Raw genomic sequence first — 27708 nt, forward strand, 5'->3', positions numbered from 1 at the left:
GCACAGGCCCCGGAAAAGACCCCAGCACAGGGCAGCCTGCCTGTGGCCTTCAGCTCACATGACCCCGGAAATGGCAGAACCTTGATCCTGATGCTTTGCTTGGGAGCTTTGACTGGTCAGTGCTGCGGCTATGAATGGCCCCCGTGGCCTGTCTCCCCCATCACATTGGGAACTCTCCAAGACAGGGCTGTGCTTCCACCACCAGACTGGGGCGTCTAAGGACAAGGGGTTTCCTGAGGACAGAGTCGTGTCCCTCCTCTCAGACTGAGAGCTTCTCAGGTTGGGGGCTGTGTCTCCCCCATCAGACCGGGGAATCTCTAAGGACCTGAGTGTCCCCTTTCTATCTCTGCCCACCACCCTTAAAATTGTGCCCTGCTCGTGATTCCTACACGTGGGCTGGTATGAACTGATCCACCTGCAGGAATCAGATCCCTCGAAGTGATGTCACAAAAGGGTCCTTTTGTCCTAAGCTGTCCTGAGCTTGTTTCTAAGAGTTGTTTCCGAGCAAAGCCAGGGCCATCCACGTGCTGAGTCCCTAATCCTACCAGGCTGGGTTCTGGGGGTGGGTGAGGGCCTAGGCCCCGAGGGAACCAAGCCTCAAGGTCATCTAAGCCTCTCATATGACTCAGCTCTGCCTGCTGGCCCCTAACCTGAGTTAGGCCTCAGTGTTCTCATCCATGACATGGGCTGAAGGAGCTTTCCCTTCCACTGAGAAGGAGGGACTGGCTTCCGAGATGATTTCTCCTCGCTGCCAGCCAGTCTCTCAAAAAGAGAGCATGTGTGGGCGTTTCTGAGAGGCAGGAGGGCAGTGTGAGCGGGTACAATCTCGGGTTCTGGAAACGACGGGTGAACCCAGGGTTTGACGCTCAGGTAGATTAGTCTATAGGAAGCACTGAGAACAGGGTCAGAACATCACAGCGGCTCAGAAAGCTTAGCTGTCCTCGTCCACGTTGTTATTAAACATGCTGCATGCCTTGCTGTTTTATTATGTTTATTGTCTGTCTGTCCTGTTACACTGCCAGCTCCACTAGAGCAGGGACCTTCATCCCTGTGTTCACTGATTTATCCCAAGTGTTCACTGATTTATCCCAAGTGCCGAGAACAGTGCCTGGCCCATAGCCGGCACTCCATAGCTGTGTGTTATATTAGAGCCAGAGGACAGGCCTAGAGCTTAGATGAGTAAATGGCTTTTCTGTGAGATTCTGCTGGGCAGACTCTCCGTGGAGGCTCTGAGGCTTGGAAGCACCCACTTCCCAGGCTGGGTCTGAGGCCAGGACCCGGGTCAACCCACGGAGAGGAGGCAGGTCCTCTCCACGCAGCGGCAAGCCGGTTGGTGAGACAAGCAGGTGCTCAGCAGAGCCCCAGCTGGGTCCCCGACCGCATCCCCTTGGGCTTCTCTAAGAACAAGGGCCGAGGCTATCTGGGCAACCGTGGACCTGCGATCCTGGATGAGGGAGGGGTATGCTGGCCCTGCAGCCCAAGTGGGGCCCATCCTCCCCCTGTTGCCCAGGTGAGCTATGGAGAAACCGCTCCTGCTGGGAAGACAGACATGGTAATGAACCTCTCTTGGTGGAGATCCCCAAGACCACAGAGATTGCTGACCATGTGTAGCTGGCCTGTCAGATGGGGGAAGGAGTACAGGGAAATGCCAGGGATTTCTGTATGAGACCCTAAACACCCCCTCGCTGCCCCCTTCCTTCAGGAAGTGTTTGTAGCCTAACCCGGAGGTTCACACACGCAGAAGCACACACAGCCTGACCCTGCCCTCACGTCCGCCCCGCACGCAGCCCCCTCCCTGCCCTCTAGCAGCTGTTCACCTCCTGGTCCCCTCGGCCCCTGGCAGACCCTCCATCTGTCTTCACACCTTTGGTGGGAACCTCCCGATGGGTCTCCAAAGTTCACGCAATCCGTCACGCCCCGCACAGCCCCTCTGCCCTGAGGAACGGGGCGGAAGCCTTGAGGGTCTCTCAGAGGAGGGGTGAGGGTCCAGGTCAAGTGGGGAAAAGGTCGGCTTTGGTCTGGCTGCTCACCTTAGTGGGTCAGGCTCTCTCCGTTCTTCTGCTTCCCTCCCTGAGGTTCAATTCTGGGCTCAGACAGTGTATGGAACATCTTCTCTTTAATACCATTGCTGAACCATAGGCTCCGGAAGCCAGGGGCCCCTTAATTTGCTAGTTTCTCCTCTGTCTTGTGACAGAAGTGCTGCTCTGGGGACGAACCTCAGCCCACGTGGAGATGGGTGTACACGGAAGAGCCGTGGTCAGGGAGCCAGGTGCCCCGGACTCTCAGGCCCAGCCGCCGTGTCCTAGCCCTCCACCTGTAAAGTGAGCTGGAGGCCCACTTGATCTCAACACCCCTCTTCAGATTTCCTCCAATATGTTTTGTACCATAAGGCCAGGCCTGGACCACATTCTCGAGTGTGGACACTGTGGGTCTCTGCAGCCATCCTTACCCAGCCCGCTCTGGATCCTGTCATGTCTAAACCTGGCTCTGGAAGGTTAGCTTGGCCAGTTAGTCCTCGGCACTAATGAGATGGCGCTGGTGGCCTTGAACCCCAAAGAGGCCAATTAGGTTCTACTGGAAAAACATTCTGGTCTACAGGCTGCATCACCCTCCCAATGTGGGGCCCACGAGGACCTGCTGCTTCACCCCTGGGAGCTCTCCCTTCAGCTGCGTGGGTTCACCGGGCATTCAGCTCTGCACTGGACCTGGCCTAAGTGCTTTACCTAGGTCATCTCATTCAGTCCTCAGCAACCCTATGAGGTAGGGGCTAACATCACCCCATTTCACGGATGAGAAAACTGGGGTGTAGAGAGGGAAAGGGATCTTACCCATAAGTAAAAGATGGAACTGAAATACAGTTAGTCCTTAACGACACACGTTAATTGAGGCAAATAGGAATGACCCCCAAACATGCAGAAATCGAACATTTGGGGGAATATTTTAGACCAACGGTAGCCAGTTTTTTCTATAAGGGCCAGTAACGTTTTAGGCTTTACGGGCCATGTGATCTCTTTTGAAACTATTCAACTCTGCTGTTGTAGCACAAAGGCAGCCATAAATAAATACGTAATGAACGGACATGGCTGTGTTCCAATAAAACTTTACTTACAAAAACAGGTAGCTGGGTGGAAGTGGCCTGGGGGGATGTAGCTGACCTTCTCTTTGGTCCTTTTCTTTAGGTAACACATTTCTCATACCAACTATATTGTCCTGGAATGGCCGGGGTGGTGGGGGTGGGTGCGGGGCAGGGGTGAGAGAACTAATGTTTATTTGGCCCCTATTCTGTGCCAGGCTCTGTGCTAAGTGCTTTGACCTGTTAGCACATTGAATGCAGAGAACACCCCTCTTAGGAGGTTAGCAGCTCTCTGTTTAATTACTCTTTTGTTTAATGGGAGATAAACTAAGGCTCAAAGATGCTTACTAGCCTAACACCCTGAGCAGAGGAGCTGGGATTTAAACCCCCTCCAAGCCTCACCTTTTCTACCACGTTACAGCTGTTCAGATAAGTTTGCACCCCATGTGTTCTCACCACAGACATGACAGAGGTGTCTCAGAAAATGGGAGGCAAGGTAAAATGAGACTTGGATTCAATTCTTTCCCCCACAGATATTTGAGAGTCTGTTATAGCGACAAAAATGAGCTCAGCAGTTCTTCCAATTTACTAGGATTTCGAGCATCACTGAGTCCTGTTCCCCAAACCCTCCAATAACCACATCAGCCTCAGCCTTGTCTTTCTGGCTTCATCTAAAGATGGTCCCACCGCTTCTAACAGCACCGTCAGGCGATGAGTGACTTAACCAGCAACCAACCACATGCGAGTAAACAGAGTTCCAAGACCCAATGAGAGTAGAGTTCCCAGGCTAGAACCATCCCTCCCCTCCCCACCCATTGCCACAGTTCTCTCCACCAGTAGTATGTGGTCCTTTCTTTCACTCATTGGTCACTCCTAGTGACCAAAGTGGGAGATGGAGCCCGGGATGGAATCCAGGAAAGACTCCCGATTCTAGAACAAAGCCCCAACCAGTCAGCATCCCATAGGAAATGGTGCAAGGCTTCCATCAACGCGCCGAAAATGCCTGACTTTTATGGACTGAACAGCCATGAGGGGGGTGATGGGCCAGTTTAATAAGCTCTGGGTGGTGAGAAATATGGAAACCTGTGATGGAAACCTTTTCTCTGCATCTGCCCGCTGGGTCACCCAGGTCTGTGGCTTGAAGAAGATAAACCCAGGGTGAAGGGTCACAGAATAGTGACACGTGCAGGTGGAAGGAGCACCCCCGCCTCCCACTTAAACTCTCTCAAGGTGTCCAACAGCCATTCTTCCCCAAGGGAGAGTCAGCCTGTGTCCCCCAGAGCCCTCGCTGGCTGGACTGGCGATCATCTGGTGATGGGACCCTGGGCGGGGTGTGGGGACACCTACCTGAGGAGACAGGCCATTGCTGACAGGGTTCATGTGGTTGGAGGGCGCTGCCGGGTTCATGAAGCTCTCGGAGTAGCTGGTGAAGCTGTGGCGAGCTCCGTAAGCAGAGCTGGTGTCTGCGGCTGCAGCGGCCGCAGCCAGGCCCCCCTGGTGCATGGTGGACGGCGGGAGGGGCTGGGGCCGGTGCACAGTGCTGCCCCCATCTGTGGAGAGACCCAGGAGAGGGCCTGAGCAAGCGGCCTCACCCCAGAGGGTGAGGGAGGGCAAGCACTTCCTGTTTGGAAGGCAAGACCTGAGCCTCCTCCTTCTCCCAGCCTCCGTCCATCAGATGGAGTGGGGAGGGGACCACCTTCTCTTGCTACTTGGGATGGGACGACTGGCTTCTGGGCAGGACACTACGGACTGGTAAGTCTTGACTGACCGCCAATCAACATTCCAGACAACCTCTAGGCACCTACTATGTGCTGGCCTTGTTCTCAGTGGTTGGCACGTAGTAGGTGCTCAATAAACATGATCTGGACTGGAAGTCAGATCTCCTTGAGGACTGTGTCAATCTGCCCAGGCCTGTCCCGATAGCGCTTTATGAGTGCCGACCACTCACCAGGTGCTCTTACAAATAGTGTCTAAGGGTATGAAGCGATAGTGATTCCCATTTTACAGATGAAGAAACTAAGGCTCAGTGGGCTCAGGGCCCTTGTGCAAGGTGACAAGGCTAGTGAGTGGGGGGTCAGAGTTTGAACTGCCGTTCTGTTCCTAGCTGCTGAGCTGCTCTTCCTCTCTGTCCCAGCCCCTCCACGTAGGCCTTCCGGCAGATGGAACCATCACCATTGGCAACAGTTCAATTTCTCATCAAAAATCACGGGGAGGCCTCGCCTCAGCTTCTAGAACTCTAGCCTGCCAGTCCTTTAAGAGGAGGCCACGGGGCTCCATGAGGCAGAAGTCAAGTAGCAGGATTCTTAATGTGTGCTGGGGGCGGAGGGTGGGAAGGGGAGGGCAGACTGGGGGCCAGGAGCCAGGGAGGGAGGGGAGTTACTCTTCTCTGCCCACCATCATCTCTTCTGCATTTTAATAAGACCCAGGAGATGCATGTGACTCTACAGTTTGAGAAGCTCTGTTCTAAACAGGTGCATGGAGGCGACCTTGTTTATCTTCACCTGGATGCAGAGCCTAGTAGTTCAAGGGCAGGACCCCATCTCTTCTGTCTTAATAGTCTGTCCCCATGAAAGCAGCCAGGCAGCCATTAAAGAGAAACCAAACACCCTCTTATTCTTTCTTTGTTACGGAAGGAAGGAGTGGGTGGGGGTGGAGGGGAATGAAAAGGTGTGGCTGAGATGCCTGGATGGGGCTGCGCACTCACCTTGGGAGATGGTGGTGGTGGGGTAGGTGGAGTCTGGCAGCTGGTAGGGGGGCAGCGTGGGCATGCCGGTGGGCGGGAAGCCGCCTGGCAGAAGGTGGTTGAATGCTGCCAGCTGGTTGGCTCCTGCCTGTTTACGCCAGCGGGCACGGCGGTTACTGAACCAGACCTGGGGGATGGAGAGCGGAGCATGGACAGCCCTCAGCTTGGCTCCTGGCAGGGAGCTGAGGCACGGCTATACCCTCCATCCAGCCAGCATCCTCTTCCGTGGGAGGAGATCCTCACCTCCCTGCAACTCGGAACAGTTTGCAAAGTGATTTCATAGGTACAATCCCATTCTGTCCTCCCGACCGCCCAATGAGGAGGTCATTATCATGATCCCCATTTTACAGATGAGCAAACTGAGACCCAGAGAGAGTGGGGGACTTGTCCACGTGACAGGGTGGGTCGGAGAGGCATAGCCGGGTCTGAGTGACTCTCAGTCCAGTGCTCTTTCCCTGCAGCTGCTCCCGCCCTCAAAGATGTGTGACCACCCTTGTTCATACACATGCTCACTCCTCACCTCCTCCAGGAAGCCCCCAAGCAGGAGGCCGCATATCCAGAACCCACCTGAATTGAGACCCACCTGCCACACTCAGATGTGAAAGCTAGTTCTTTGTCAGGAGCCTGAGACCCTGCTTGGCTTTCGCTGCATGGGCCCCCTTAATTAGGAAAGCCCACCTTCCACAGACACAGGGATTGATTAAGCACCAGTGGGAAGATAACCTAACATCTTTTTTTTTTTTTTTTTTGCGGTCCGTGGGCCTCTAACTGTTGTGGCCTCTCCCGTTGCGGAGCACAGGCTCCGGACGCGCAGGCTCAGCGGCCATGGCTCACGGGCACAGCCGCTCCGCGGCATGTGGGATCTTCCCAGACCGGGGCACGAACCCGTGTTCCCTGCATCGGCAGGCGGACTCTCAACCACTGCGCCACCAGGGAAGCCCAATCTAACATCTTTGGGTCTCCCTTTCCTCCAAGACCTGTGCTAGCTCTTCGTACGTCTGTTCATACATAGACCCGTGAGGCCTGCCCTTCTAGTCCCATTTACAGAAGGGGAAACTGAGGCTCAAAGAGGTCAAATCACTTGCCCAAGGCCACACCACTAGTCTGTAATAGATGTGAGGTTCAAACTTCAATCAGTCTGACTTCCTAGAACCTTCGTGTCTGGATTTGCAGCAAATTCCCTGGGACAAGCCAGAGAAATATTAATACAAGAATGAGTGTGCAGAACGGGGCTGCTGTGAGAGAATGCTTCTCCACCTCTGGACTTTGCACACAATGTTCCTTCCAACCTAAACGCTCTTCCAGGGCTGGCTCCTTGGCCTGCGGGGCTCAGCAGAAATGCCTCCTCCCTGTTCCAATGAGGAATCCCTGCCTCAAAAGTAAGTCCAGGCAGGTCCCCATCCCCTTCTATCAGGAGGCCTCCAGCTGTGAGCTGCCTCATACAATTATTGTCTTTATCTGTTTCTTTGTTTCCCCTTCAGGCCCTAAGCCTCACAGGCAGAAGCCAAGAATTCCTGGCCCATGGCTCACAGCTCTATAGGAATACTTGTTGAATGAATGAATGAATGAACGAACAAACAAATGAACAGTGGAAGGCAGAGATGGCTCTGGTGTGCCTTTGCTGGTGTTTGGCCACAAGGCTCAGTGGGGGGTCCCCCCACTGGTGGGTGAAGACAGGGATCCCCTGGCATGGATCATTTAAGACACCCAAACCTCTGGACGATGTCTGCTGACCTGAGGGCGGTCTCAGCAGGGACGGAGGGGTGTTTATGGCCCCTGGTATTGGCTGTCCTTTCTCCGAGGGGAGAAACGGTGTTCAGCTTACCAAGCTGGATGAACAGGGCAGCTGGCTCTTACCCGTTAAGGATTCACAGAAAAAGGAGATGTGGCAGCGAAATCAAGACCAAAAGCTGGCTCCCAAACAAAATGAAGGTCCTGGCTTTTCCCCACCTCCCCAAGGCAGCGAGGGCTTCCCCACGGGCGCCCTGGGTGGGATGGATGTCTGCCAGTCCGACTGAAGCAGTGTTACCTGCTCCCTGCTTCAGACGGAGGGTGTGGGGAACGGCTTTGTTTTAAATCAGCATTTCCCAAAGGGTGGGGCTCCTCCACTCCAAGGTGGAGAGACATCCCCAAAGGCGAGTAACACAGATGATAAATAACCCTGAACCACTCCCATCTCTTCTGGGCCTGGGGCGTGTGGAAGAGACAGTCTCAGCCTGGCGCTCAGCATCCTTCCTAACACTCGCCAGTCTCCCTGTAGAAAGCACAGGGAGGACGCCCTGGCAGGTGATGTATTCCGGCAGGACTTTCCCATGCTGTCTTGTTTTCCCTTGTGTGAGTGTTTCCAGTTGCCTTCCTTTTTATGAGAGTGATATGCATGTTTATTTTAAAATACACTGATTTGGGGCTTCCCTGGTGGTGCAGCGGTTGAGAGTCCGCCTGCCGATGCAGGGGACACGGGTTCGTGCCCCGGTCTGGGAAGATCCCACATGCTGCGGAGCAGCTGTGCCCGTGAGCCATGGCCGCTGAGCCTGCGCGTCCGGAGCCTGTGCTCCGCAACGGGAGAGGCCACAGCTGTGAGAGGCCCGCAGACCGCAAAAAAAAAAAAAAAAAAAACCACTAATATTATTTTAAAAAGTAAATGACAATACAGATAATACGCAAACGTGGCCAAAGTCCTGAAGATGGTCAGAGAAAGACTTAAGTTTGGGACGCCGTGCTCTAGTTTCACTGCATGCAGCTGTTTCTTCGGCATGGGTCATCTGTTCCTCAAACAAAGAGGACTCAACCAAGTTGGAAGCGTTCTCGCCCTTTCCCTTCCTTTCCCTCCTCCTTCCCGCCCTCCTTACTTCCCTCCTTCCCATCTCAAACTGTTCCTGGGACTCCACTCTGTGTCAAGCAGGACAGTAAGGATAGACGGTGAGCAGGACACAGTCCCAGCCCTCAAGCTGCCCTTGGCCTGGGCACATGACAGATAAGTCAAAGGACAGCTGCTCTCTGGTGCAGTCAGCTCAGATGAGGTGGCATGCAAGGTGCTATAAGGAGGTCTGAGGAGGGGTTTCCAACTCCTCTCAGCATCCAGGAGGACTTCCTGGAGGAGAGGACACGTCTTTTGCTTTTTTTTCCTCTCCTCGCTTCTTCCTCACTGTCCTGTCTCCCGAGGGCTGCCTCCACCACAGCAGGCACCTCCGTCCTCACAAAGTGTGACATGATGGTTAAGAGCAGGGACTCTGGAGCCCAGCTGCCTGGCTTTGAAGTCTGCCTCTGACTCCTAGCTAAGATGGGCAAATTCCATTATTCCTCTGGGCCTCACTTTCTTTGTTGCTAAGAACCACCTACCTACCTTCTTGGTGGTTCTGGACCTCAAAGGAGTTAACACAGGCAAAGTGTTTACTTAGAACAGCATCTACAACTCTTATTCTGCTGGAAAGCCTCCGATGGCTGAGCTGGAAAGGCTCTTAGCCAGTATGTACTTCAAGCTTCCTATTTACGTCTGGGGAAATGAAGGCTCCAGGAGGGACAGTGGTGGCCCCAGTGTCCCACCCAGAATCCCTGCTCAGGGTTGAGTTCTTTAAAAGTAGAGGCTGGATTTTATTACTTACTTTTGGTCCTTCCCTCAACACCTAGCCCTGGTAGCAGGACACTGTAGGAAGCATCAGTTTACCGAGTTGAACATTTCACCTGGCCCTTCTTTCAATGTAGCACCGAGGAAAAGAACACGACGGACAGACTTGGGCTCGGGTCCCAGGACAGTCACTTATTACGTGTGTCTTTGGGAAGTTGCTTCTCTTAGTGAAATCTCGGGTTTCTCACCTACGAAGTGGAGAGACGAATCGTCCCTACCTCCTAGGGTTACAGTGAGAATGATGAAGATGATGTATGTAGGGTGCCGAGCGTCGTGCCTGGCGCATAGAGATGCGTCATAAATGTCATCTAGTGTAATGAGAAGATGTGGCGTCAGTTATTACTTAGCCGGTCCCTCTAGTGCCTCCAAAATGTAATTCTGTTCCGAATGTGCCCAGCCCACCCCCAGGCAAACAGCAGGGCTCTGATCTGGGGCCATATGTAAAGAGTTGCACACAGCCCTGGTCTCTTGGTGCTGGTCATCTGGAGGGTGAGATGTTTTCATAGGCAGTTGTGGGAGACACGTGGGGTGGCCTCGGGACCTATCAGACCTGCAGCCTCTGTTTCTAGAAGAAACACACAGGCTCAGGGATCTTGGAGCTCAGGACGAAACAGATTTGTTCACCTGCAAGGAAGATGTATGCAAAGGTTGGCTTCGGGACCCCAGGTGTTTAGAAATGAAGATTCTTCCAGGGAAAGGCGTCATTGGGCCCTAGGCATGCGTCCTCCTGCCTCACGCCCCTTTCCTACCCTTCATGGTGGTTGGGCTTTCTGGGGGCTGAGATGGGGCGTCTCCACCAGCCATCGGGGGTACCATAGAACACCATATAATGCCCTGCGGGGCTTCACAAGGAGGTTCCCGACCCTCTGCTGGGGAGCAGGGCTGGAAGGGAGGCAGAGGGGGTGACGGACTTGACTGATAGAACCCCGCCTGACATATATTTACCTGCTTCCTTGCTTCCTTGGACATCAGCCCCAGGACAGCAGGGATTTCTTGTCGGCTGAACCCCCTGTGCTTAGAACCATGTCTGGCACACAGTAGGGACCCAATATGACTGCCACATGAATGACCTTGGAGTTTCAAGGGTGGCCAGAATTGGAACCACTAAGAATAGGTGGAGTTCAATAATAATGGCCCCTACTCAGGGCACTTCTGTGTGCCAAGCACTTCCTGACTCTGTGTCTGTGTTTACGTGCAATCATTTAATCCTCAGAACAAAGTGGACCCTGTTTTTGTCATCTCCATTTTGCAGAGGAGGGAACTGAGGACCGAGGGAGTAAGTGATGGAGCTAGAATTCACACATGGGCGTCTGGCTCCGAGACCACTCTGAACCACTCCAGTATCCCGTCTCCCGGCACCACTGAAACGTGATGGCATAGGACTGCAAAATCCCCGAATCATAGGTTCTTAGAGTCAGACGCCAAGACCTTAAAAGTAATCAGCCCCAAAATCAAAGCAGTGCTCAGAGGGTTTCAGGTCCCTGCTCCCTTGTCCACAGCGGGAACCCTCTCACCAGGGTCTCCGATCCACTGGACACTGCACTTTTCCTCGAACACTTCCGGTTACAGGGATCTCATCACCTCACAAGACAGCTCTGATAGTCAATAAGTTAGGATCCTAGAACTTTAAGGAGGCTTAGTGCTCATTTAGCTTGATCCCTTTATCTATAGATGGGAGACTAAGTCTCAGGAAAGGAAGCTGACCTGTTGAAGGTGACACAGCTGATCAGAGGCAGAAACCGATGGGAACCCGGCCTGTGGCTCCCAATCTTGTGTTTTTGTCCCTGCAGACCTTTATATGGGATTTAGGACATGGTCCTATCGGCCCTGGTCTCCCCACCACTCCGAGGGGCCTCTCAGAGCAGCCGTGTCCTCCAAGCCTTCTCTTCTCTGGGACAAATATTCTGTTATTCCTGTCTTGATTTTGGGGTCCACCTTTATTTATTTTTTAAAAACTCAACATGTATTGATCTCTCCTTGGCTGGGATCAGGCCAAGTTCTCAGGCTAAGGGTTGTGGGGAGACCCCGCCCCACCCTGGGGAGCTCAGAGCCTGAGGGGGGAGACCCCGCCCCGCCCCGGGGGAGCTCAGAGCCTGAGGGGGGAGGTGGAGGACGGCGGCCTTGGTCCCCTCACCGTGAGTCTGCCTGAGCTCTGGCTGCCCCCCCTGTTCCCAGGCCCCCCTCCATCCTTGGACCTTGAGTGACACCTGTTTCTGAGTCCCCTGGGCCAATAAAAGCACTGCCCTGATAGCCAAGAAATTTTACAAGGAGCGGTCAGGCTTCCAGGTGGTGGGAAGCAGCCATGGCCACCAGACGTGGGAATGAGAAAGCACCCAGGAATGTGCCCAGAACAGCTGCAGGGGGATCAGAGGCGGGGGAGGGAGGCTGGGGGCTGGGGGGCAGGCTCGGGTATCACCCCGGAGAGGAGGCGAAGGAATGAGATGAGCTGGCTGCTGCCGCCTGCCCACTTCCCCTCAGGATCTCCCTCAGGGGCAGCCAAGGGTCCCCCACTCCAGGATGGGGGTGGGGAGGGCAGAGGGAGGTACGCGGGTCCCCGGATTGCTTAAATGCCAGTTTGCTTCTAGAACTTTATTGCTTTTCAAACCCCAGGCTCTGAGTCCATTTCTTCCTTCTGAATGGCTAGAACCTGGGCTTGGCATCCATCAGGCTTGAGTTCCAGGCCCAGCTCAGCCTCTGCTGAGCTCTGTATCCCCCCCATGTCGCTTCTCTGAGCCTCAGCTTCTGTGCCTGCGCCTTGGGGAGTGGCCATCCCAACCTGAGAAGGCGGCCTGCGCTCCCACCAGGCCACGTGGGAGTAGCCCCCAGCACTGCCGCTGGCATAAGGTAGGTGCCCAAGCAAGGCTGGTCCCCCTTGATAAGATAGAAGCGCCCCCAGTGACCAGTTGGGGGCGGGACCTCTGTAGACCCGCCTCCCCCATTCACAGAGAAGCCAGGCCAAGAATGGGCCCCCACAGGAGCTGTCCATCAGACCCCTCTCTTCCTCCTCTGCACCCTCCCCGACCCACCCAGCCTGAGCCCGTCCCAGCCGGGCCCCTAGAGACTCTGACTTAGAGAACTGTAGACCTCGTGGAATCCGAGAGCACAGCTTGGGGAGCAGAGGCAAGTCCCCCCACCCCACTGCAGGCCTTGAACCCCAGACAGACTCTGCTCTTTCCATGCCCTCCCTTCCCCCAGGCCCACTGATTAGGAGCCACGCACTTTGAGGGTGTAGAGGGCGTGTTCTAGGCCTGCCCACCCTTCCCCGCATGCTTCTAACTCACCAGGAACATGCTCCCAGTCGGCCTGCATGCTTCTCATAACAGGAAACTCATTACCCATCTTAGGAAGCTACGTCTCTTCTGGAATGTGTGTCCTGATTACTTCCTCCCCTCCTCAGAGATTTGGAGACTTTTCTACTCCCCGAGCTCCCTCTCTTGTGGCTGAACCAATGTCCTTCCTTCCTCCCTCCCTCACCCTTTTCTCTTCTCCCTTTCTGTCTCTCCCTCCATCCCTCCTTCCCCCCTTCCCCGCCCCCCCACGATCCAAGTCCTCACTGCCACTCCTGGCTTCCCTGGGACTGCCTAGGGATTAGTTAATCAGTCAACATTCGCTGCCCATTTACTCTGTACCAAGTGCCAGGGCAATACTTGCCTACACGGTTCCTGGATCACTTGCTGCAGAACCTCCATCCCCACCCTGGGGGGTGCCCACCAAACCCTCTGACCCTGGCCACTCCCACCTTCCCAATCCTGGTCTCCGGATGATGCCCACAGCACAAAGCCCCAGGCGCCCCCTCACCTGCACGCGTGCCTCCGTCAGCTTGGTTCTCTGCGCCAGCTCCTCCCGGGTGTAGATGTCCGGGTAGTGAGTCCTCTCGAAGGCCTTCTCCAGCTCCTCCAGCTGCTCGGCTGTGAACGTGGTCCGACTGCGGCGCTGCTTACGTTTCAGAGGGAGGTCGGGTTCTGACTCCACGTCCGAGCCCTCATCCAGACGGTTGCCTACAGCCAGGTGAGAGGGAGGAAGAGGGTGGGGGCCCAGTGAGATGGAGGGGTGCTTTGTGCAGGCCACCACGGCACTGAGCCTCAGATCCCTCCTGAGCACAGGAAGGATGTTCCCCCCGGCACTATTTATCAGCGTGAAGGCTGGGAAGCAACCTCTCTGCCCAACCTTAGGGGATTGGTTAAATACCTTATGGCCCAGCCATTCCTTTAAAAAAATAACCCCTGTAGTTGGGCATTTCGGTTATTTCTACTGACACGGAAGGATGTCCATGACATGGCACTCAGGGGATGGTTTCATGAGGAAACACACTTGTCAAAATTCCTAGAACTATATTCTCCAAAAGGGGGAGAATTTTACTGAATATTCACTGCACCTCAATAAACCTGACTTTAAGAAGAAGGCAAGGGGGTATCCCTGGTGGCGCAGTGGTTGAGAGTCCGCCTGCCGATGCAGGGAACACGGGTTCGTGCCCCGGTCCGGGAAGATCCCACATGCCGTGGAGCGGCTGGGCCCGTGAGCCATGGCCGCTGAGCCTGCGCGTCCGGAGCCTGTGCTCCGCAACGGGAGAGGCCACAACAGTGAGAGGCCCGCATACAGCAAAAAAAAAAAAAAAAAAAAAAAAAAAAGAAGAAGGCAAGGTACAACCAGTGTGTGGAGATCAATCCCACTTTTGGAAAAAGCGTGCATAATACATCATAGAACACTACACTCAAAAGACCAACAAATGTTAACCTTCAGGGTGACAGAATTTTTGTTTTCTTTTTAAAACTTATTTATAGTTTAGTATTTCTTAAATGATGATCATTTAAACAATGACACTATTGCATTTTTGGAAAATATTGCAAAAACTAACGAAAGGAAGAAGCAGGAAGAAAGGAAAGGTTGGAGGAAGGGAGCAAATGCTTGTGCCCAGGGCTGGCAGTCAGGAAGCCTAGATTCCAGGCTTGGTTCTCCCCCAGATGCCCTGAACTGTGACCCTAGGAAGGCTACCTTCCCTCCTTGGGTCTCAGTTTCCCCATTTACAGTATGAAGCGTTTGGACTACGTGACTTCCACACCCAGGCCCTTCCTGGGATGTTCCAGGATCACTGAGTGATCTTACAGGCTGGAGGAGACCTCACCTGATGACCTTGACCATAGCCATGGCTCCCACCACATCATCCCCATTAATTTCCACCCTGAAGCCTAGGGGTAGGTGAAGGCCTTTGCTTCTGTGCAGAGAGAGCCCAGGAGTCGGGCCCTGGATGGGCTGTCAGGACAGGAATTTACCTCTGTCCCAGGTCCAGGTGATGGAGGCTGCAAGAAGGGCTTGATCAAGCTCCTCGGCCGTCAGGGCTGAAGACACCCTGGGGGCTGAACTGACTCTCCACCCCCATCAAGCTTGGGCCTCGTGCCCATCCCTGATCCAGCAGAAGGAATGCTAGCAAGGAGCCCCCTAGCCAGGGCTCTGAAACTGCACCCTCAGGAGCATGGAGGAGGGGGCTGGTGAGAAGAGGAAACCAGGGAAGGGAGAAGAGAAAGCGGCAGAGATGGTCTTCCTCCTCCCCACTCCTGCTTTCTCCCTTTTCTTGTTTCATTTCTCTCTCCCCTCCCTTTCCATCTCCATCTTTGATATTTGTGGAGTACAGCTAGGTTTTGTCATTCATTCATTCCCCAGAGCATTGACAGAGCACCCGCTATGTGTCACGTGCAGACTACGTAAGCTGTGTTCTGGAAGCTCACCTGAGTCAAGCTGGAAGAGCCTCAGAGATCATGTGCTCACACTACAGATGGGAGAAACTGAGTCACAGAGAAGTAACATCACACACCCAAAGTCCCTCAGCAAGTGTCCACACCCACACTCAGACCCTGCTCTCCTGTCCCCCATCCTGTTCTTACCCAGTGGCTTCAAATGTTGGTTATACAGATAGGTCTAGGCTCCTCCCACAAGGGACAACTGTCCCCCATCCCTGAAAAAAACACAACACCTAATGCAACCTCTTAGATGTCAAGTGGAGGTGAAGGGAAAGGCATTCCAGGTGGGGGGAAGAGCATGTGCAAAGTCCTGGCGTGTCAAAGGGCAAGATGCGTGATGCCATCATGGGGCTGCATCCCCCAGAGGCGATGCTCCTCTGCCCCAGACCCCCTTTCCCCCATCCTGCTAACACGGCCATCGGGAGGTCATCCCTGCTTTTCATTGGCTGCTGATTGTGATGCCACACAACAAGGGAACCAATGGCAAGGAGACCTGCCTTCATGGCTGCCTGCCTCACCCCTAAAGGCAGACACCTGGGGTCGGATCCAGCCACCCCCCTGCCCTTTCCCAGCTCCCTGTCACTAAGAGGAGGCCGGAACGGTCACAGCTGGCATGCTGGGGTGCTTTCCCCAGCACGTCTGGGGCTCAGAGCCAAATACAAGTAATCCCAAGGATTCACTTCCTGAAACTCACTGCATAACTTCGATTTTCTGACGTTGGCAAGGAGAGAGCCCTTGGGGCCTCAGAAGGAGAGAGCTGAGATTGGCAGGCAGCAAGGGAGGCCAGCCTGTAGATGGGGAATGGGACACCGGGCTCTGTCCTCCAGTGGGGACCCTTGGGCTCGGACAGGAGCTGAGATGGGCTGTTGGGGGCAAAACCTATGGGCAGAGATCGTACTCAGAGCTGTGAGGTCAGATCGGGGAGGAGATGGAGAGCCCCAGCCTGATGGAGAAGGCACAGCCCTGTCCTGGGAGAACCCCCAGCCTGATTAAGTCTCACTTCAGTTTAGAGCAGTGCCGTCCAATAGAACTTTCTGTGATGATGGAAATGTTCTAGGTCTGTGCAGTTCAATACGGTAGCGTCAGCCACATGTAGTACCGAGCACTTGAAATGTGTCCAGTGCAACTGAAGATCCGAGTTTTTCATTTTATTTCATTTTCCTTCAAATTTACTTAGCCGCACGGGGCTGGTGGCTACCCCACAGGACAGCATGTCTTTAGCGCCGCTGGTCTCTCTTTTTAGCAAGGAGAGGACAGGCCTCAAGATCTTTCTGCGTGCACTAGTCTCCAGGTAGAATTAAACGACATTGTTTGTTTTTAGGATATTTGTTTTTATGGTTCCCATCTGTTTATAGGACGTGACAGGCATATTTCATTTACAAGAGAATTTGTTTCCTTGAACTCAGTGTTTTTTGTTTTTTTTTTATTACGGTACGCGGGCCTCTCACTGTTGTGGCCTCTCCTGTTGCGGAGCACAGGCTCCGGATGCGCAGGCTCAGCGGCCATGGCTCACGGGCCCAGCCGCTACACGGCATGTGGGATCCTCCCGGACCGGGGCACGAACCCGCGTCCCCTGCATCGGCAGGTGGACTCTCAACCACTGCGCCACCAGGGAAGCCCTTGAATTCAGTTTTTAAAGATACTTTTGCACCAAGTAAAATATTAAGGAAATAACAGAATAGGCTGTAGGACTGTAACCAAAATCATGAGTGCAGTTAGCAAATGACCGACTGGAGATAAGTTCAAGGTGCTTCTGTTACTAGACCTTGCCCAGCCTCAGTGCCCAGTCAGGCCCCAGGTGCACTGGATGCTCTTGCCATCTAAAGTACTTCTGGCTTTCTAGGTGCCTCATGGAATTCTGTGTTTATTTCTTCCTCATCTCCCTGTCCCTCCTGCCCCTTATTGAGCACAGATCTGGGATCTCCTCGAGCCCAGAGAGACACCCAGATGGCAACCCAGACTAAAAAAGGCAGAGCAGGGCCCACAAGTCTCTGTTGATTGAAAAGATCTGGAATGATCCACTAGGATGATGGTGGTTGCCATAACAACCTTCTGGATGCTGAGTGGGGAGAGCAGGGCCGTGTCCCAGTAGCTGGGAGATCCAGAGAGATCTCAAGAGAGCTGGACTACAGTCTGTGACTGCAGGCCCCTGGAAGAGATCTCTCGCCTCCATCCTGGCCCATCCCAGCGGAAGAGCCCCCCCATGCTAGGTTGGAGCCACTCTTTGGTATGCCATCCTCGTGGCAGGTCTATGAAGCTGGCACTATTGGTTCTTTTACAAATAGGGAAACAAAGCTCAGAAAGGTTCAGTAACTTGAGAGCGGCCACACAGCCAGTAAGCCCATGCTCATTCCTGGAGAGGGATGGGGCGGAAGGACAGGTTGAGAGGGAGTTTCAGGGACCCTCTGGGGCAGCTCTGGTCTAGTCAAGAGTCCTTCTCTGGGAGGCCTGACACCTGGATTCTGAGCTCTGTCTCCACCCTTGCTGTGTGGCCTTGGACAAGTTGCATCCTCTCCCTGGACCTCCACTGTCTTGGAGGTACACATGAGGATAATGATACTTCCCTGCATGCCTTACCGGACTGCTGTGAGAACAGAATGAAAGGAAGACTATGGGAGTAATTTGGAACATGTAAAGGGCACATGAAGGATTATTATTATTGATGAGGATAATGATGATAATAACAGAAAAAAGGAGCATCAACGCACTCCTACTCATCCAGCAGAACCCAGATGGTGGGTGTCCTCCCCCAGGAAGCCTTCCTGGCCCATCCAGGCCAGGCTGGTTTCACTGCTCATCCTTGGAGCTCTCAAAGCTCATCAGGAGACATCAAACTTGCCTGTTTATGGGTCTCTTGGTCCCACTGGACTGGGAGAAGGGACACAAAGAGCCCTGTTGCCACCACATCACCTTCACTTTGGTTTCCCCTGTGCTGCCTCTCCCCCTCCCCACCCCTGGGAACCCTTTAGCCTCTGAATTAAGTTAATAGGATTAGGTGGACTTGGCCACAGAGAGGCCCTGCTGGCTGGGGCTGAGTCCTCCATGCACTGGGAGCTGGTTGCCTCTTGGTGAAGCCTGGGCAGCTAGCACAGGGTGGGGGACATATAGGGAGGGGGACACGGGCTCACATCCATTAAAGAGGCTGGATTTGGGGTGACCAGTGGGGGAGCAGCCTCCTGGCCATCTGCAGCCCCTGCCTTCCTGCTCTGAAGCAGCTCTGGGTAGAAAGGCCCCAGTGGGGGTGGGACAGAGCCTGGAGCTGGTCTGGATAGCCCCAGGAGAGGAATATGATGAGGGACCCTCTCTCTGGGTTCCCAGATCCTGTCTTGCTTAGGGATGTGAGGAGTCCACTACAGAGCAAGGAAGAAACAGCCCCTCCCTTGGGGCCCTCCCGATCTTATGGGGGAAAAACAGTCTCTGGTTTAGGAAGCTTCCAATCTGATGGAGGAGGCCTCACCCCTGTGATAGGAATTTCCCAGTCTGATGGAGGAAACACTACTTCCAGATGAACTGGGCCCAGGACAGGCATAAACGAGGAAGACAGCTCCGTGATTTGAGAGCAGCCTGAGAATAGAATAAGGGATGAGCGAGCGGGTGACAAGAGCTGTCTGGCTTGTCAAAGCTTTAGGGTGGACGGAAGCAGGTCTGCTCAGGTCAGAGTCCAGCTCAGGCCAGGTTGATGGAAGTGGAGGGAAAATCGCTGGGGGGCAGCTCTCCTGTTCTCTACCCCAGCCTCTGCCCCCTCCTTTGAAGCGTGCTGAATTTCACAGCCACTGACATGGGGGGCCTCAGTTACACCAGCAAGGCCCCACCATCATTGGCCCTGCCCACATGTCCAGACTCACCCCACCACTCCCTGTCCAGCTCTCAGAGTCCTAAATGACCCAGCTGGGCTGTCTCACACCTCCCTGCCTTTGAACTCCAGCCTCCTCTGCTCGGAATGCCTCACCCTTTCATCAGTGCACTCCTGTTCACCCTGCAGAACCCAGCTGGTGGGTGTCCTGGGTCCATCCAGGCCAGGCTGGTTTCACTTCTCATCCTCGGAGCTCTCAGAGCTCATCGAGAGACATCAAACTGGCCTGTTTCTGGTCTCTTGGCCCCACTGGACAGGGAGATCCTTGAGTCCAGCAGAGACTGTGCCTGGCACACAGCAGGGGCCTAATGAAGCCTCCTTAAATGAATAGAGCTTGGCAGAATGCTCAGAAAGTTCCTTTCAAACTCTGACACACTGCAGCAGTCACGAGCCTATACTTGTGCATGCACTCTACAGTTTACAGGCCCTTTCATAGTTCCAACACTAATCTCTCCCAATGGAGTGTCAAGCAGGCAGGATTAGCCCCATTTTACAGATGGTCGGTGAAGTCTCAGGCCAGTGAGGCCGGGAAGAAAACCCAGGACTTGGGACTCCCAGCCCAGTGAAAGCCAACTGTGCTATAATTCCCAGGTGATGGAGAATTCCATTTCTGATCATGAAAACCCAGGAGGCTTCTTCTCCATCCCACCCTCCCAAACTTTCTCTGTTCTCCCTTTTGCCAAAGAAAAGCATGGAAATGAGATGGTCACAATTTCTGGACCTACCCACCTCTCCCTCAGGAGGCGGGAGGGAGCTGAGCCTTCTCCACACCAAGTCCTTGTCATCGAAGATCCGTGGAAGCCAGCAGTTGGCCCTGAGGTTTGGGGTCCTTATCTCAGCCCCCCCCAACTCAGAGACGCCCTCCCACCCCGCTCCTGAGCTCCCCCGTCCCCGCAGCCTCCCAGCCCAGCCTTTATTACAGTTTAACATAGGCCGGCTCACAGCGCAGCAGAGAAATGAATCACATAATAGTTGATATGCGTTTTAATCAAGTAATTCGGGCAGAGCCGAGAGCCAGCGAGTGTGGGCTGGGTGTCCCTGAATACCAAACAGGCCTGGGCGCAGGTCTTGGAAAATGGAAAAGTCATTTACAGCTCAGCTGGGGGCCCCGGGCCGTGGCGGGCGCCCTCCCAGCCCCTCCACAGGAACTGCTCAGCTGTAACCAGCGTGGGGTTCGTGCAGCTCAGTAGGGCCGGCGGGAGCCGGACCAGACAGCACACAAGGCCTGGTGAAGTGGGTGGATGGAGAGGAGGGAATCAGACCCCTAGTTACACCTCCCTGGAAGCGACCCCTCCCACTCACCTTCTCTGCCCAAACTTCTCTCGGGTACCCTTCCCAGCACCAGCACCCAGGCATCCAGGTCACAGACCTCAGGAGTCCTCAGTAACCCCTTTGCTCTCCCATCAAGCCTCACAGGCAGTCAGCCCAGCCCCAGAAGTGGGTGACTCAGCATCCCGCTTAGCTGCGAACCCACCCCGCCACCCCACCCTGGCCCTGCCCCAGAACCTGTCCATCTCTCCCTGGACTCCAGCAGTTGTCTCCGGCCCCAGCAATCGTGGGCCTTCGCACAGGCTGTGCCCTCCGCCTGGAACACCCTTCCCATTCCCCTCTTGGCCTGCAGTTTGCTGCTGGCTGGAGCAGAGCATTGAAAAGCACTGCTGGGACTTCCCTGGCGGTCCAGTGGTTAAGACTCTGTGCTTCCACTGCAGCGGGCGCGGTTTGATCCTGGTCCTGGAACTAAGATCCTGCAAGCCCAGCGGCGCGACCAAAAAAAAAAAAAAAAAAAAAAACCATAGGCTCCCAACACAGTTTGCTTGGATTGTGTAGATTCCACACGTTTAAAATATGGTTAATGATGGGAATCCCCTCCCCCCAAGAACCACTTGCCTTGCTTTGCAGTTTTTCCGCGGCACATAGCACAGTCAGATATGCTAAATATTCCATTTTACTGCCCGTCCCCACCCCCCTCCCCGCATCATCCTGGCCCTCACCAGAGTGCAAGCTCCAAGCAGCTGGGCGTTTTTGTCTCTTTTGTTCGCTGCTGAATCTCCAGTGCTTGGCATAAAGTGGACACCCAAATATTTGTTGAATAACGGAAGGAATGAGTAAATGAGTGAGTATATTAAGGCCAGGAAAGAGTGCCAGGGACAAGCGCGTGCTCAGCAAGTGTGAGCTTCCATCAAGCCTCGTCATTTTCCCACTCAGTTTGGGACCACTCCTGCGGGAAGCCTTCTGGAGGACGGCACCCTCTCCATCTGGGTCTGGGGTGCCCACCTCTGTGCCCTCACGGCTGGAGCTCAGCCAAACTGTCCCCGTGGATTCATTTCAGTCCTGCTCTCCAAGAGGCCTCCCGAGGGGTCGGGAGGCATTGGTGAGGTAGGGGTCCAAATAGGTTCTGTCTGACTCCAAATCCTATGCTATTTCTCAGCGACTGACGGAGACCCAACTTCACTCTGCCAACTCCAGGAGGAGAGGGAAGGGAGGAGAGTGTCTTCAGGACGACTGGGTGGAACTCTCACTTTGTTCATAACCTAAACGTGAGAAAACTTTTCCTTCTCCCGGAAGTCCCCGTCAAACCCCGGCAGGCTGCCTTTTTTAAAAACTCTGAACCTTTGGTAGCTAATTCGCATTACAAAATACGAGGCCCACATGGGGTATTCTCTGACTTTGGCTTCTATGCTCACAGTATGGTCCTGTCCTCAGGCACTAGAGGGCACTCTTTATACACTCCTGCCAGGAAGGGGAATATCTAGGAAGAAGGAAGTAGTACTGTTTGAAATGGTACTGTGTAGTTGCATCTCCAGAATTCAGAGCCATGTTTTCTCATGATGGATCCAGAGCTCTGTCTGCACCAAACTGTGAACCAAGCCCAAGTCACGTGTGGGAGAGAAGAGTGGGTTGGTAGAGGGCTGGAACTGCCTGAGCCAGCACTCAGTCAGGGGAGACTTCCTGGGGACAGAGTTCAAAACTAATGTTTGCCTGCTTAGGGCAAGAGGCTGAAGCTGAAGAGTGGTGATTAGTGCTGGGTAGACAGCAGAGTCAGTTCCCGAAAGGGGCTTTGCCAACGGGGCTCCACCTCACAGAGCGTGGCCGAGCCTGTCACCGGCAGACACTGGGAAGAGGTGGGCAGAACAGAAGCTGTGGGATCAGAAGCACCTGAGTTTGAATTCTGGCTCTGCGCCCTACTGCTCTAGATGCTGAATGTGTGATTGAATTCCAAGCCTCATTCTCATCCTTTCTAAAATGGGGGTAGTGATGGGAGTCAAGGAGGAAAGGAAGAGAGAAAACTATGTCCGGAGGCTGAGCTCCAAGAGTGGGGGTGATGGGCCCCCCCATCCCTGGCTGAGCAGACCCCGTCTCTCTTCTCATTCAGGCAGAAGCCTGGCAGGTGGGGAGCCGGCACTCTGGGCTCAGTCCCCGACCTGCTGTGTGACCCTGAACGTGTCACCCGTCCTCGTGGCATCTCCATTTCCCCATCCACCCACGGGAAGTAAGAACTGCCATCCGCCTGCCCCTCAGGCTGTCGGTGTAGCTGCACAGATGGAAACCTCGAGAAATCACCAAGGGGCGCCTCTGATGCAGTGATCACAGCCTGCTGCCCTACTCACTCAGGGAAGTTACTTCGCTCCTCCGGGCCACAATTTCCTCATCTGTAAAAGGAGGAAAATCACATAGCGCTGACCTCACAGAGTCGTCATACGTGAAAATTAAATGAACTACTGCAAGACAAGGCTTACAACACTGCCATGTATACAGTAAGTGCTCAACATATGTTAGTTGTTATTATTATTGCTGTTACGACTGATGCCCGAATACAATGAGAACTTCCTCTACCTCTGGGGCAAAAGCACATTTGCCTGGCACAAAACTCGAAGGCAAGGAATGCAAGCATGCATGCATGCATGAACAAATGAATGAATATCCCTTGGTCATTCCTTCCTTATTCTCCTGTGGTGGAGGCTTTGCACAACCCCAGCCACATCCACGGACCCCGCATCCCATCCCCAGCGGGAGCCATCCCAGGAGCAAGTGGTGCCCATGGAGAGGAGAGGTGCAAGGGTCTCAAGTAAGCCATCCAGCTGGGGCACTAATGCTGGCAGGCAGGAAGGGACCAAGGCAGGCACTCAGAAAGCTGGGCTGGGAGAGGCCTGGGGTGAGGTCTCTAAATCAGTGAAGGAGAAATGGCAGCACCTGGGGCCCCAGTGGCCAGACGAAGCCGCCCTGCGTGGCGGCAAGGAAGAGGCAGCTTGGCCACCCGTCAGAGCCCCACAAAGCCACTGTGAAAGGACCCCACGCCTGGGAAGTCAAGCCTGCCCAGACCCTCCTTCCTCCACCTCCCAACCTCCACTCCCCCTCCTCAAAGCTGGAGCCTGGAAGACTGCAGCCACTGGAAAGTCGTCACAGAAGGTGGGATGGAAAATGGTTTCAGGACCCCGGCTCCATCCATCAACCCTCCTGCCTCCAGGCTCAGCTCTGAGGAAGGGCTTAAACCTGGGGCTCACTGAACCCTGAAGACTGGGCTCTGTGACCACACAAAGTCTCCTACAGCACAACCGGGCAGGAAGGCCACAGGAGAATAAACATTAAAAGAGCTGCTGATGTGTTTTGAGCTATGTGCCTTTCTCGTGGTAAGTCACGTGGTCGGTCCCATGATAACTCTAAGAGGTGAGTGTTACTATGAGCCCCATGTTACAGATGGGGAAACTGAGGCTCAGAGGGACTTAGTGGCAGACTGACAATTAAACCCGGGCAGCTTGCCCCTGAGTCCCTGTCTTCACCATCAAGGTGACCCCTGTGAGCCTGGCATTCAGGGTCCTCCCTGCCCTGCCCCAAATGTGCCTCCCCTGAAGGTCACTGCCAGGCCTTTGTACCCTGCGGTGGCCTGGGATGGTGCCCTCACACTAGTTCCTACTGTCTCACTTCCCCCATCCTTCAAGTCTGGACTTGAAGTCCACCTAGTCCAGGAAGCCCTCCATGACTGCCACACCCTGAGCGCTCTCCTGGAATCTCTGTGGCATTTGCCCCCCATGCCACCCTCTCAGCACATGGCCTCGACTCCTGCTGGGGACTGACAATTAAGTTTGTGGGGTTTTTTGTTTGTTTGTTTTTAGTTTTTCGCCACACCTCACGGCATGCGGGATCTTAGTTCCCCGACCAGGGATCGAACCTGTGCCCCCTGACCTGGAAACGTGTAGTCTTAACCACTGGACCACCAGGGAAGTCCCAATGTTTTAAGGCCTGTGTTCTGTTTATCTTATCATCCAGTTCGCAAAAGGTTTATTTGAACTTCTCGAGGATGGGAACGAGGTCTCCCCCATCAAGTTGGGGACGCTCCACAGTAGAGGCTTCACCTTCACAATAAGACTGGCAGCTTCTTAAAGTTGGAAACTATATTTCTTCTGTTATAACTGGGCATTACCCCAGGGTGGGGTGACTGGGCATAGCTCTGAGTTCCTATCATTCTAGAATGTTCTTAATAACAGTCTCCCATGGAAACTGCAGCTGTCAGTTAAACGAAGAAACCATGGACCTTGCCTTCCCAAACACAACAAGGAGAAATGACTCAAGCTTCCTCAAAGTCACAGGTTCTCTCTCGGGACTCTGGGCTGATTCCTTTTCCCTCGGGAGCCATTTATAGCCGTCCAACTTCCATCCAGCCCCACCTCCATCTTTCTTTAAATGGGCCTCCCAGAAAACTCTGAAACCTAACATCACATTGCATATCAAGGTGCTCCTTACTGGGTGCCCCACAGACCCACAGGGACAAAAGCCATAGCAGTTACCGTCCACCGCCACGCAAACAAGCGCATTTCTCAGAACCCTACCGCCTTCGAAGAGAACCACTCATACAGGTGGGCAGTGCTGTGAGCGTGGGTTTGAAAGTGAAGCAGGATCACTGGAAAAACAAGTCAGACCCTTAATGTCGCTTCATGGAGTCCAGCCTTCCTCCTTAGGAGCAGAAAGCTTTACCTGGGAAGCCCACCTAACAGAACAGACTTCCCCTCTGTTGTAGACCAACACCAAAGCCTTCAACGTGAGTTACTTCTCCACCTATTGCTGCCTCCGGGAACTCCGGATTAAAATACAGATAGTCACTGCAGACGTGACACCCCCAGGCCCGCTACGGGTAGCTGGCACCCCGGCCAGAGGAGGGGACCATTACCTTGCCCAGAGGAGGGTCTCCAGGGGGCCTGTGGGCTGCTTGGAAAGACTAGGGGATTCCAGACTGGAACCCTGAAGTCTGTTCCTGACTTTGTCTCCAACTTGCTGTGTGGCTTTGGCAAGTCTAAACCCCTCTCTGGGCCCCCTTTTCCCCATCCCTGAAAACCAGAGGTCCTCCTGGGTCTCTAAGAATGACCCTGAGAAGGGGGCCTGGGCTGTATCTGATTTATTCGTTATGTCACACTCCAGAACCCAATATAGTCACTGGCATACGTAGGGCTTTGGATAAATGTCTGTTGCTGGATGAAAGAATGATGATGGGTGGGGCTAGTGAGGAGCTCCAGAAGGGATTGGGATTCTAAGCTGGGAGTGCAGTGTGGGCTACAAGACACCCCAAGATCATCTGATTCCTGTGGGGGTGAAGAAGGATGGATTTCGTGACCCTCGTATTCTGCCCAGGGCCAACCCTGCTTGCCAGTAGTCCCCAACCCTTCTTCCTCTCTTAGGGGAAGGAGGTGGGGGAAGGCTTTTCCCCTCCCTGCCCCTCCCCCCTCCCCTCCCTGCCCCTCCCCCTCCCCTCCCTGCCCCTCCCCCACACACCTCTCCCCAGCCGGTCATGGGCCCCTTGTGTCTATGGCTGGTCGCTGGGCAGCCCGGCCTTTCATGGTGCATTCTCCTGCTGCCCGCTCCCCACCCTCACTCCCCACAAGCCCATCCTGTCGTGCCCCCATCAATCTACGGCAACCCAGCCTCTCCAGCTGGCCTGGCTGGGCTGTTCCCAGGCAGAGCAGGTCCACAGTGGAAGGTGGTGGAAAAATGTGGACAAATTTCTGATTTGCAACACTCTGGGAAAGGGTTTATTGCCATTGTTTGAGGACGAATGTATAAATAAAGCAAGGCGAAGATTGCAGGGGGAGGCTGATGAAAGGCAGAAAACGAGAAATTTTATGGCCATAAGGAGCGCACTCTACTGGGGATTTTTGAGGCACTGGACCATGGTGGTTACTTAGCCAAATGATCGCTGTGAAGCTGGGCAAGGCGGCTTATTTCTTAATTACTGTTACGTATTATGTCAGGCAGACGCCCCAGCCCTGGAAAACTTGGTCTTGAAGCAGACACCAGCTCGGAGCCAGGTCCCAGTGCTGGGATGCTGGTGGGTCGATGGCGGCAGGCCATCGACCGCACCCATCAAGGGCAGGGGGTTCCCAGGGCCCGATGACCTCTCCTCCTGTCCAGCCTCCTGCCCCCAGATATTAATTCATTCACTCCACACATAGGTGTAGGTTCTGAGCCAGCTATGGGTGATAGAGCAGAGGATGAAATGGACAAGATGTCCAGCTTGAAAAGATATTCGTAAAAGGCAGCTAGGGAGGGGCTCATTTGGGGCTCCTCCTGCAAAGTAAGTGAGCAGGCAGGACAGAAGGGGGAAGGAGGCAGGCTGTGTGACCGGAAGGGGGTGGAGAGAGAAGAGGGACGCTCTGGTGTGCTGTGTCACATGGGCCAGGCACACAGCCTCTGTGAACCTCTGTTTCTTCACCTGTGAAAAGAGGGGCAGGACTAAGTTCTCCCCTTTTGGCTCTAACATAGTGTGGTTCTGAAATTCTAAGATGCTGTGATTCTGTTGCTGTTGGGGTTGGTGGGGTTGATTTTTCAAAGGTGATCAGCACTTGTCCTGTTAAATACTTTCATCTTTTGTTTGTTTCCGTCACGTGATGCAGTAATAGAAGCGGGGGGAGGTCACAGTTTATTTAGGGTCTGCTAGGTGCCAGGAACTCAACACGCATTGTGTCCTTTCATGAAATCCGCACAAGCATCTCTTAGGGCCAGTGCTCTTTGGTAAATGCTCAGAAAGGTGTGGAGACCTGTCGGGTGCTCAGTGGCAAAGCCTTCCTTCAGTCGAGGTGGGCTCCAGGCCAAAGCCAGCGAATACGTTTTAAGCCAATCAAGCTGCCTCCCCAGCATCTCCTACAGGAGTGGTTCTTAGGGCATCAGAATCCCTGGGAGGGCTTGTGGAAACACAGATTGCTGGGCCCCTCCCCCGGGGGGAGTTTCTGATTCAGTAGGTGGAGCCGAAGAAGTTGCATTTCCAACAAGTACCCCAGTGATACCGCCTCTGCTGCTGGGGGCCACACTTTGAGAACCACTGTTCCATAGAAATTCAAAGAAAAGTAGCAACAGCTAACAAACAAAAACCACGCTACTCCAGGGAAAGGGAAAAGCATACTTTTCTTGCTATTATCAGAATGGAGGTAGAGCGGCTGAAAGCGCCAAGCCCACAGCCCTTCACCGCACCAAAACCCTAGATCTTTTTCACAATGATGGGGGAGAAGACACTCACCCAGGGGGACCCAGCGGGGGGGCCAGTCTGGCAGGTGAACTTTCTTCTCTGCGGTCCTTGCTCCTGCAGCTTGCCACGGTGGCTGGGTCATCAGACTCAGGACAGACCACCTGGGTGTCTGGAACCCTGACCAGGGCCCAGCCTGTCCCTGCCCTGCCCCAGTCTCTGGACCCACCTCT

At 54.2% G+C, this 27708-nt stretch overlaps 1 protein-coding gene across 2 annotated transcripts in view; it reads right to left on the reverse strand.

The window, feature by feature from the left end:
• Positions 1-27708, reverse strand: part of PAX7 (paired box 7) — a 99778-nt gene that overhangs the window by 32838 nt on the left and 39232 nt on the right. For both annotated transcript variants that reach the window (XM_060142790.1, XM_060142789.1), the window contains exons 5-7: positions 13240-13439; positions 5778-5943; positions 4421-4623 (exon numbers count right to left, since the gene is read on the reverse strand). In XM_060142790.1, coding sequence (XP_059998773.1) covers positions 4421-4623; positions 5778-5943; positions 13240-13439 — 569 coding nt within the window. The remainder of the gene's footprint in view (positions 1-4420; positions 4624-5777; positions 5944-13239; positions 13440-27708) is intronic.

Source organism: Lagenorhynchus albirostris, chromosome 2 (assembly GCF_949774975.1).
Source record: "Lagenorhynchus albirostris chromosome 2, mLagAlb1.1, whole genome shotgun sequence".
NCBI lineage: Eukaryota > Metazoa > Chordata > Mammalia > Artiodactyla > Delphinidae > Lagenorhynchus > Lagenorhynchus albirostris.